Source organism: Heloderma suspectum, chromosome 2 (genome assembly GCF_057233095.1).
Source record: "Heloderma suspectum isolate Gila_16-S chromosome 2, 16-S_ref, whole genome shotgun sequence".
Taxonomy (NCBI): domain Eukaryota; kingdom Metazoa; phylum Chordata; class Lepidosauria; order Squamata; family Helodermatidae; genus Heloderma; species Heloderma suspectum.
The window spans coordinates 245,146,532-245,158,841 of NC_139459.1; the positions used below are offsets into that span (position 1 = coordinate 245,146,532).

Genomic DNA, 12,310 nt, shown 5'->3' on the forward strand with positions numbered 1-12,310 from the left:
GGCAGAATCCTCCAGCAGTTCTACCAGATTTTTTCTCCACAGTGTATTAAGTAAAACTATCCTCTTCTTGCAAAAGTTATTTCAGGTAAAGAAAGTGGCTGCATTTTTCTGAGTAGTTCTTAAAAAAAATGAGTTTATCTCACTCGTAACTCCTGTTACAATATTTTTGTATTGTTGGGTGTTTCATTTTTAACAGCAGCATAGATTTTCAGAGATATTCTCTGGCCATCCTAATATGGTGACCATAGAATTTGTACTGCATGCTCCTTAGGAATTTTGACAATGCTGAAACCCCTCTCACTAAGGTAAAGAGAGGAATATTGACACTCACAAAAACGCTGTCAGTCATGTTCCATGGTCAAGTGTCCCTAGTTAAGATGTGCTATCTATCAACAGTCATTCAGCAAAATTAGTGCCTGAGTGTAATTCTTACATGCTTCTTTATTACCCAAATGAAGGATGTATTGTAGTTTTAATGAGATTAGGAATGTTAGATCATTAAGTCTTTATTGGGCTGTGTGTGTTTAATTTTTGGTTTTAAATGGCACAGGGTTTTTTTTAATATGAGTGCTAGAAGTACAGTGCCAGAAGCTCTTCAGGTGTTGCCATCTTCAAATCTTCTTTGCTTCATTGCTGTATGGAGACAGTAAGATGATATTTATATGGCATGCCCCATTCTTTTGTCTGCTTCAGTGAGCAGAGCTCTTGTAAATGTCACTTCCCTGCAGGTGTGCAGGCCCAGAGAAAATAAAAATTGGAAGTGAATCTAAACAAAAAGAGCACGTAGATCCTAATATTGAACTTCCCATTCTCAGATATCTCCTTCGTAACTCTCCAGGCATTTACAAAATGACACACTGATTTATTATTTATTTAGTTTAAGGAAGTGTATATATAGCCCTTCAACAATGTTTCCAAAGCACTTCAAGCTTTGGCAGAATCTGTGCACCTGATATATGTAATTCTGCACTAGCAGAATTTACTTGCGTTTGTAAGGTGTCATCAGAGGAATGCAAAGTGGAAAGGCACTTAAAATTGTTTGGCAGGACAAGAAGTACAACATATTGGAACTCTTGCCATAATGCCATATTTTAAAAGTTAAACATAGCATTGACTGATTATCAATGATTCCATGCTCTGTCCTTGTCTGAGTTCTGATGTTCCATTTACATGTCCTAGACTAATCTATGACCAGAGCACATGCAGATCCCTGAAGTTAATAGCTCACACAGGTTTCCTAAAGATTCCATGACAAGTTCTCCATTATCCATCTTGTTGATCAGGAACCATGTCATTTGATAGTCACACAGCACAATTCTATTCCCATTTGTGCAAGTCATCTCATATGTGGAAAATATTATGTGGACCTTGTTCTTCATATTTTCCTTGACAGACTAAGACCTGGTTTGTACATAATGGTGGCAAATTGTGGGTTAATTAACCCAGGATGTTCTGCAGCGTACACAGCTGCCATTTTAAATACTCAGTCTTCAATTGGCGGTTGTTACGTGACATCCAAACACAGACAAAGACTGGTTCACACCTAATGACAACCCTGAGTATGGGTTGTCATTGAATCATGGGTTGATGAATTGTGGGTTGTTGTTACATGCAAACCCTGCACCATGGGTTGTTAACCACAAACAGCCCAGGAAGAGAACCCATGGCTTGTGAACTATGGGCTGTTCATGGTTAAGAACCTATAGTTAAATTATGGGGCAGGGTTCACACATAACAACAACTCACAATTCAATGAGAACCCACACTCAACCTCTACTTTGGGTTGTCATTACATGTGAACCAGTGTCTGGGTTCCGATGTCATGTAGTAATGCTCGATCGGAGGTTGAATATTCCAGAAGGTTGCAGAATACACCCAGCATGTGCTGCAGTAAATCATGGGTTAAATCACCCACACTTTGCTCCTCATGTGCAAATGGGCCCTGATACACCATATTCAGTTAAGGATGTCAGAGAATTCCACGATGGATCTCGGTGAGGCCAAATGCCAGTGCATTCAGCCCCCCGAAATCCATTGTGGAACGAAGCTCCCCACCCCACCCCACGAAAGGCGTGCGAAACGGAGCACTTACCTGCTCACTTCTGCGCTGCTTTGCGAATGGTGGCCGTCCTGCGGCCGCCATTCGCTTCCTCCTCTTCATAGCCATGATAGGCTACATAAATACTTACGTAGCCTATCACAGCTAATGCAGGGATGCCATTTGTGTCCCTGCGGAGGCCGTGATAGGCTACATAAGTATTTACGTAGCCTATCATGGCGGCGGGGGGGGACCCAGCATACACAAATGGCGGCGGCTACCGCCGTTTGCGTACGCTGGGGTTTCTCCCCCTGCCGTGATAGGCTACGTAAATATTTACGTAGCCTATCACGGCTCAGTACAGGGACACAAACGACAGCTGCCATTTGCATCCCTGTAGGGCTGCCCAGAGGCCGGATGTCTGCCTGCGGGCAGCCGTAGCCGGCCAGCGGCTCCGTGGCTTGGCTGCGGAGCGGAGCCGGCCGGGCAGGATTCCGGGGGGAGGGACGGAGCACCTCCCCCCCCCCCCCGTTGAGGATTCCGGGGGGAGGGACAGAGCGCCTTCCCCCCCCCCGTCGAGGATTCTGGGGGGAGGGATGGAGCGCCTCCCCCCCCCCGTCGAGGATTCCGGGGGTGAGGGACGGAGCGCCTCCCCCCCACCGCGGATGCCCCTGCGCGGAGCCAGGTAAGGGATTCATACATTCCTATATTCAGTCTAGTATTTTTGTGATCTTTTAGCCTGCAAAGGCTTTGTATTCTTTCAAACATTTTTAGTGGTGGGAATATTATCACATTGCTGCAAGTAGATAATTAGAAGCTAGAGGTTTAACATACTTCTCTCCTAGTTGGTCTCTGTCACATGACTTCTTTTGAATAGATCCAGTTTTTAACATTAGGCTTCATACTTATCTCATTAAGAGCTAAAAATAGCATGACTGAAGGCATTATTACTGAACTCTCTGAAAATGCTCACACGGTGTGGTGTAATTTTTCTCCCCTGAACATGTTTAATTTGGTGCAGGTCCCACTGAGTTCATTGAGACTTGCTTCCCGGTAAGATTGCTTAAGATTGCAGTCTTAGATAGGTGAATTCATGATGCTACTCAGGAGTGGACTTTTAGCTCAGAAGTAAGACCACTTCTCCAATTGTACTGTATTTTTCCCAACACCCACTTGTAAGCTCTGTGACCCATCGGTGGTCATAACCCATCATTCTGGAATCCCTCTTCTCAAGGGCCTTATTCTCTCCATTTAAGGATAAATATGTTCAGGATATGCCATTGCTACTCTTATTGCAGCTATGCGAAAATAAGGAAGTTTCAATCTTTTATTTATTTTTCTCTGCAGAAGTGACCAAACCAAAGCCTAGGCATTCAGTGAAGCGAAAACGGACCGCTGACAAGTCCACAAGCACCAGCGATCCTGTGATTGAAGATGATCATATCCAGGTAACATCTTCTTAGCCCCAAGCTGAAACCCAGGCCATTATACTGACAGTCTAGACGGATGTGCTTCAAGACGTTTTGTTCAAGGTCTTTCTTTTCTCTACAATTGGTGGCATTTTTGTAAAGGACATTGTCAGGCTGAAAAATCACTTTCTCCCTTAAGGGCATATTAAACACATTCTTCTCTGTTTTTCCCTCCCAACATATCACACTGCTAATCTCTTTGTAAATAACGCATATTTCAGTAGCAGCTGGAACCAGTCAGTATCTTCTATGCTGATAAGACTGTTGCAAATACCAGCAAGCAATGAGGAGGAAATTCTAGTAGAAAAGAATGTCAGATAACCCATTTAACCAGTCCTGCTTGATGATCTGTGGAGTTTGAGTTGTCAAATATTTCCCCACCATTTTCAGTATTATATAACAATTCTGCCCACATTCTGTCATAGGACAGTTGCTGACCAGATTTCATTGTTCTGGATTTGTTTGTGTGGTTCATGTAGTAACCTCTAACTTACAAAAATAATTTCCCCAGGTTCTGACATTGAAATCAAAAAACCTTGTTGGGATCACCTTGACAAATTGTGGCATAACAGACCTAGTGCTGAAAGACTGCCCTAAAATGATGTTCATTCATGGTACGTATGTTTTGATTGTTGGGGCTTGGGGATTTTTTAAAAGAGTCTTTTCACCAAACTTGGCACATATCCCATCCACGTATCTCATTACAGGATTTCTGGTTTGTTTATCTTTTGAAGGAAATGAATGCTATGGTAATGAATGCTATAATGTGAAGCTTTACCTTCATATATCTACCATGCTATAAACTATGATGCTTCCAGTGCCACCCAAAGGAAAATTCTATTACTTGTCAGCTACATTCCCTATACTTACGAGCCTCTCTTTTCTGCTATTGCTAGGCCACTTGACGTGTGCAGGGCATAGATAGAGTTGAGCCAAGTAGAACAGAGGAGTGGGAGGTGTGAAAGAAATAAGAGAGCAGCAAATATTTAAAGCATGCTAAGATTAAAAAGTTAGTCAAACTTTTCAGTTTTTAAAAATGTGCTTTTAGTTTTCATTTCCCAATTTCATTAATAGAAGGAAATGCAAATTAAGTCAGCGGGTTTTGATGCTGATGCTGACATGTTTTGGCAGTCTGAGAGCACAACCTTTGCAGCATTGCGGTGCAACCAAAATTTTGTAATGGGATAGGTCCATTTATAGTTATATGTTATGTCTTGCTGACTTAGCATTTTGCATTCCTATAACTTGTAGCCACCAGATGTCGTGTACTTAAGCACTTAAAAGTAGAGAACGCGCCAATTGTTAATCGATTTGACTATGCCCAGTGCAAGAAATTAAATATGGATCAGGTACTGGATCAGATACTGCGGATGCCCCCGGAGAGAAACCGGATAATTTACCTTCGTCCAATGCAGCAGGTATTCAGATGGCTTTCATTTAATCAGAATGAAACTGCTTGTATTCTTCTATGCTTTGCCTTTTTTTTAACATGAAAACTGCAACAGTGGAACAGACTGCCTCAAGGTGGTGGGCTCTCCTTCACAGAAGGTATATAAGTAGAGCCTGGACAGCCATCTATCAGAGGTGTAGTAGCTGCACTCTGCAGTGAAAAGCCTGCATTGAGCAGGGAGTGGACTAGATGATCTCCAAGGTACTTTCCAACTCTATGAGTCTATGCAAGATAACTTTGTTCTTCATACTATACTGGATTGAGTACGATACTATAGTGTCAATTCCACTTAGATCAGAAGGCAAATATCAGTACTACCTGCAATTGTAATACAATGCAGTTTAAGATAGTCATAGTAGTACTTGTATTTATTATGCGCTACCATTATGGCATTAAAGTGAGGTTCCTTTCTTTATGACACTTGTTTCCGTGATCAGTGCCTGTTCATTGTGTGGACATAGCAGTGGCTTACCGGGCAAGAAATCATTCATATAGCCAAGCTAAGTACCTCAGACTTGCCGAATTTTCTAAACTGTGCTGGAGCTAATGATGACTATCCTGTCTTTCAGCTGGTATCATGCCTACATGGCAGCTCATAAAATAGAACACCCACCCAAAAAACATTATTAAAATGTCTAAAGGTTAAGGGTACAATCCTATGCATGTTTAGACAGAAAAAGTCATTGAATGCTGGGAGTTGTAGGACTTTTTTCTCACTAAACATGCATAGGATTGCATTTTAAATCACTCAAATAAAACAGATAAGAACAGTGGTAAAAGGAGCGAAAAAATCAATAATAACCTCCAACTGGCTAGACTCTCTGTATGGTGTACATTTAATTCACCAAACAGGTGAAAATTCTGTAAAAAAAAATGAATGTAGCTTAGTCCTGAATATTTGTATAAACTAAGAATTTTTTTCCCAGCGATTCTTTAAATTTGAGTTTGCTTTTAGAGATGTTGGCAGATAATCTTGTACAGAATCTCTTCATCATGTAAATAGTTCTCAAATTCTCATTATGTTCATACCGCTTTTGCTCCTCGCTGCTGTCTCTAAAGAGAAGTGTAGTACACTTTGTCAGCAAACTAGGACTGCTGATCAGAAACAGCCTGCAGATTAGGTAGATGTATTTTCCTCTTTCCTCTTGGTTACAAGCCATGCTGTGCCTTTTTCCACAGGTTGACACTCTGACTCTAGAACAGAAGATATTTAGTGGTCCTTACCCCTACCACATCTGTGTAATTCATGAGTTTAGTAACCCTCCAAATGTTCGCAACAAAGTGCGCATTCGCAGCTGGATGGACACAATAGCAAACATTAATCAGTAAGTCTGTCGCGTGCTCTCTCTCTCTCTCTCTCTCTCTCTCTCTTTTGCTGAATAGATCAAATGTGCACAGATCAGAAAGGTCTGCTTCTAAGCATAGAAGCAGACTTTATTAAACTTAGTGGAACTAACTTCCAAATTTAGGACTAAGGTTACTGGTGTTCCAGATAGCCATTTGCTTAGCCATGCTTACTTGGTCCTGCTGTACCTTTAAGAATACTTTGTGATACATGAGAAGAAGAGGTGTGAAATGTTAATGACATTGTTACAATTTAATGTATCAGAAATGCCCTGTCCCTTGGCTCGGTTGGAGGTGGCAGTATTTACATCTTTGTATGCAACTTTGTGCTCTTTTAGCAGGTTCCCACCACTAGGAAATAGTCTGGTCTACTACCCTAACTTTTCCTAATTTAGGAAAAGTGTGTTTCTTTTCCTAACTTAGAGTGGTGCTGAGATAATTTCATAGCTTGCTTTTGGGGGAGCATGTTTCAGTCCTGATGGCGTTCAGCCCTGTCCTTCAAACAATAGGGGTGCTTATCATAGTTGCATCTTATGTGGAACTTGGTGATCCAGCTTAAGCCTTATTTTGTATTATCCTTTCTGCTATATAGGGCCTTCCCTGTGAGCCCATTCAAGCAGGATAGATCCAAGTCCAGGGTCTGTTGTCCTTATAGTCTATAATATCAGCTTCTCAGGCTGACTCCCATATATGTCCCATTGATGTTCATATTCCTTCTTCTTCTTTGTCCTTCAGAGAACTTATTAAATATGAGTTCTTCCCTGAAGCCACAAGAACAGAGGATGACCTGAAAAAATATACAAAGTATCCCTGGGGGAGAGACATCTACACTCTAGAAGGTAAGCATTATAGAAACTTAGAAAACAAGTATGTATGTATTTCTCAAGAAAATAATTACTTTTGGATGTTAAAGAAACAAACAAAAAAATAGTACATTCTGGCCATAGAGTTAGAAAACCAGCCATTATTAGAGAAGAGTGTAGGCACATCTGCCAGAAGAGATGTAAACATAATCCAGAAGTGTTTGTAATACAATGCTCAAATAAAAAGCTGTGGGTATGGGGTGATTGTGTTTTTTAAAGAACTGGATCACTGGATGAGATAAAGAACTTTGGCTTGCACAGGTGCTGAGTGTTGTGTTTCCACATATTTAACAAGGGAAAAAGGTGTATGAAGAGAGAGGGATTGTGACTTCTGGCCCTATTGCCTCCATGTGTTAAAGCTGACACCTGCATAGGGAGTAGGTCACATAAGTTCAGGGTATAGATTGCACAGTGTGTATCCACAAGCCACACATCACCTCTCATGCCTGGGGAGTCAGATGTGCAGAAGAGGTAGGGCAAGCCTTACCCCTGATGGAACATCTGCTTAGAGCTAAGGCAGTTGAAGATGAGGGAAGAGGTTTACAATGGAAAAAGGAGCACAGTTATGTCCTTATTTTCTCTCTGATTGCCTTTACTGTAGGTGTTGTGGATGGGGCCCCCTACTCCATGATTACTGATTTCCCTTGGTTGAGGTCACTCAGGACAGCTGAGCCTAATGGCTATGCCAGATATGACTTTGAGGATGATGAAAAAAGTAAGTGAATGTAAATATAGTTATTTATATAGCACATTTGAGTTGGACATCTGCTCCAAGGCACTTGAGGCACTGTAGAACATTAAAATGCAATACAGTTTCATTTTTAAAATTGACCTAGATCTAGGATATCTGAGGGAACGGTTTCATCCACATGTTCCTCCTTGTTCATTAAGATCTGAGAGGGAGGCTTTCCTCTGTATTCCAACAGTTAAGCAGTTTTATTGTGCTAGGGCAAGGCATTATCTTTCATTTAGGCTACTCTTAACACCTTGACCATGGAGCTGCGCTTGATAAGTGTTCTGAAATTACAGCTAGTGCAAAATGTGGTGGCCTGAGCATTGTCTGGCTTGTGCTTTAGAGACTATATATTATTGGCCGTGAACCAACCACACTGATTTCCAGTTCGACGTGCTCGCTTTGACCTATGAAGCCCTAAATGGCTGAGGGCTAGGATATCTGAAGACCACCTCCTCCTGTATAGCCTGCTCGTAATTTGAAATGTTAATCAGAGGCCTATTGTATATCCCACCACCAAGAGAGGCCAGGCTGGCAGGTACACAAAACAGGGCCTTTTCTGTAGAAGATTTCCAATTATGGAAATCCTAAGGGAGGTCAGGCTGGCTCCATCCTTACTGAGTTTTAGACAGACAATAAAAACTGTATACTGTTCTGCCAGACCTTTAATTGATTTTAATATTGTTTTGGCTCGTTTTGAAGAGTGTTTTGTTTCTGATTTTATTCTGTTGTGATTTTATTGTATAATTGTATTGTTTTAAATTCTACATTGCTTTGCAGGCCCTGGTGGGTATAAAGGTGATTTATAACATATTAATAAATAATATTGTTTGGCTAACAAATTGGTGTTTTTATATGGTTTCAGTGTGTGATTCGTATTGGTTTTATACATTTATATAGGGAATTTGAGTGTTTTAATGTGCGTATTTTATCTTACGTCTGTTTTGATCATCTGTTTGCTGCTTGGGATGCAGCATATAAATACAGCTGGTAAGCAAAATTAAAATTTATTTTCTGCAGTATTTCTCCAAAATAGGTTGTATGTGTGCCTTCTCGAACACTGCAGGTTAACATGTGAGAATAGCACTTTTTATGGCAGGCATCACTGAAATGACCTTCATAACTCTGAGAACAGCAAAACTCAATAACGAGAGACAGTCTGATAAAGCTGTTGCAGTGTGTGCTTGGACCAAAGGAGAGGACAGTTATGCATACCCTATTTGCAGCAAACCAACTGCTTCAAATCTAAGGGAAAGTTTGTTCAAAGCAATATTGTGCACTGTTAGGCTGATCCTAGCCTTTTTTTGTTAATCTCTTTGTATTGTTTATACTTAAATTTGATTGATGCCTTAAGGCTGAGAAAAAGTCTATTTGTTGATTTAAACGGTCAGTGTGAATTCCAATGAATTCCTTTTTCTTCCATTCTCCTCTCTCTCTCTCTCTCTCTCTGTATATATATTGTAGCAACTATTTATGCTCCCCGAAGAAAAGGACAGCTGTCAGCAGATATCTGCATGGAAACCATAGGCGAGGAGATTTCTGAGCTCCGTCAGATGAAGAAAGGTGTATTCCAGCGGGTGGTAGCTATCTTCATCCATTACTGTGATGTTAATGGGGAGCCAGTAGAGGATGATTACATCTGAATGGATCAGGCTGTAGGTTTCCAGCCCATCCTACCTTTTGACTGGCATTGCCAGCAAAGAAAGCAAGTGGATTCCTTCCACTGCCTTAGTGCACTGAGAGGTCTTGGAACTTGTGTGGTTCACAGTTGCCCCCAACGCCTACTGGAATAGTTTGTAGTAAATGTATAATGAGAAGTGTCATTGTATACTGAGGACTCTACACAGAAGAAAAATCTTCCTAAAGTTGACTTTATTTCATATGTTTATATTATGAAATTTAATTTAAGTTCCATTTTAATGAAGGCAACTAATTATGGCAAGGGAAAAAAGTTTGAATTTCTTAGTCCATATGATTCATAGCAGTATTTTTGTTGGTTTGCCACAAGCAAAACCCCCATATGCCATGTCCAGGAGCCACAGGAGTCTTTTAATCTGTGCCTTTTTTTTTCTCTTGAGCATCTAAGAGTCCATTCGGAGTAAATCTGTTGAACAGTCTTTGAGTCTTGTGCATTTTTCAAGGGGAATAAAATGGAGGAGTTAAACTAGTGAAGAATGATAGAAGTGGGAAGAGCAGCCATGCAGATGTTTTATGGAAAACTGTCAACAATTTATTTAAAAAACAAAACAAAAAGCAAATTAAGACCAACCTTGTGGTTTCAGAATTTATTAAACTAAAAAGCTTGTGGGCCAGAGTGTGCAAGAGTAATAAAAAGCAATACATTCAAAAACATTTTCTGTTGCGATTTTCTCTTTCAGTGGTATATAGGTTTCTAAAAAAATGCAAATACATTATGAAAAACTCCATAAATGTGGGTCCGCTTGTCTTCCATGTGTGGCAGCTCATGTTACTTCTCCCTAAATTCCACAATGCCAATTTTGTCTCCAGATTGTTGATCTGCACAGAGAACATTACAGGTGTCTGTTTCTAGGATTATCGAAGTCATAATGCTGAGTAATCTTCTGATGGGGACATACAAATCACATGGAATAATGGTAATAGCCATGTAATAATTCGAAAGTCTCTAACTAAAATTGCAGCAGTGGACTATATTTAGTACCATTGGATGCCACCAATTATTGCCCTGTTAGGATACTTGGTTCAGCTGAGCCCTATGGTAACTTACTACATTAACACCTTGGTTGAATACATTCTTTTTTATGTTAATGGACGAGATTGTTTTTATCCATTGTCTAGGTTTTGTTGTTAAAATGACAGCCAAAAAGAGATGGGACTTGCCTTCCAATTCCATTGTTGATATGCTGTTCTTTGAATAACAAAACTCAGGATGTCGTTAACCTTGAAAATGGAAATTATAGTCCAGTACTTCCTCCTTTCTCTTGGTAGCCTTGAGACAGCTAAAATGTGTGCATAATTAGGCATTTGAACAAACAAGATTGCCAGTTACGTTGAGTTATATATTGACAGAGACGGTTAGATAATCAAGGTTCAAATAAAAGATCCAGCAGTCAGTAGAAGTTGGGTATGAACATATTTCCTGTTCAGCAGATGGAAACAGCAAATGATTGGACTCCGATCGTGTGTGTTTTCCTATTATGTGCCTCTAGAGAGCTTATCTCTGCTTTTTCATGATAGAAGCAATAGCTACATTTTATGCATTCATGTGACTGAATGAGTGGATATGAAATGTAAGAGTGAAGGACATCTAATCATGGTTGTGTATTCTGTGGTGGTACAGAATTCAGCACCCTGAAAAACTCAGCTTCCATTTAATTCCTTTAAAGTGTGTAGGCAATAGGAGTGTGCATAAATATATATGGGGGGAGGGGATCTTCATCTCATTGCACCCAAATCCTTTTTTATAAGGATTAGCAAACAGCTTGGAGGTTTCTTAAACTGAAGATGAGGGGTTTAATTTCCTGGAGCCAAGGCAGTGTTAAACACTTCTGTTCTTGGCATGGTCCCTATAATTTCTCAAACCCCACAGTTGTCCATAATAAATCTTAGTAAGACCCCAAGACTGCTAGCTTGTGTCAAGGTATTCAGAGTTGAGCTGTGAACATCCCCATAATAAAAGATGCTAGACACACCTGGTTTAGAACTAGGATGGAAGCTGACCTTTGATCCCTACTCACCTGAGAAGCTTACAATTTGTTCCAGTGATGTGGGAGGTCTGAAGCCTGGTTCTGATAGGCCGCACTAACTGCAAGCTGACTGATATTATGGGATTTATTTATTACATTTATATCCTGCCTTTTCTTCCAAGGAGCCCAAGGCCGCATACATAATCTTCCTTTTCATTTTATCCTCACAACAACCCTGTGAGGTAGGTTAGGCTGAGAGTCGGTGATCAGCCCAGAGTCACCCAGCAAGCTTCATGGCTGGGTTGGGATTTGAACCTGTATCTCTCCAGTTCAGTACTCTGACTACTGGGAGCATGTGATACATAAGATATGATGTTAGAAGATGCTTACCTGAACACTTGGTATTCATTTATAGATCTTTTTACTTAGACTGCCATTTCCATCTTCATAGTTCTATGTTTATCTTCAAGGCAATCAAAAGACATGGATGTTGGTAGATGTATTTGTTTACCTGAAAAGCATGTATTTTATTTCCTTAACTACTGTATTTCTCTTCTCTCCCCCACCTCCCTTAGTAAACCCCAATCTGCTCTTTTTTTCCTTCCCTTTTGTACTTTGTTCACTTCCTCTCCCCCTTTTTTATGCTACCATTCTCAATTTCATATATGCTGTAAGCCTTTGTTGTAAATTATTATAAGATCAGCGGTAAAAAACGATTTTAGAAGTGTGTAGGTGGTGCATGGTGAAT

At 40.4% G+C, this 12,310-nt stretch overlaps 1 protein-coding gene across 1 annotated transcript in view; it reads left to right on the forward strand.

Moving 5' to 3' along the window:
• The window catches only part of FBXO38 (F-box protein 38), a 35,638-nt gene extending 25,389 nt beyond the window's left edge, over positions 1–10,249 (forward strand). The window contains 7 exon segments of the mRNA XM_084838657.1: positions 3,386–3,486; positions 4,019–4,121; positions 4,759–4,925; positions 6,137–6,282; positions 7,037–7,140; positions 7,766–7,879; positions 9,362–10,249. Coding sequence (XP_084694783.1) covers positions 3,386–3,486; positions 4,019–4,121; positions 4,759–4,925; positions 6,137–6,282; positions 7,037–7,140; positions 7,766–7,879; positions 9,362–9,540 — 914 coding nt within the window. The 3' untranslated portion in view covers positions 9,541–10,249.
• Positions 10,250–12,310: the final 2,061 nt, after the last annotated feature.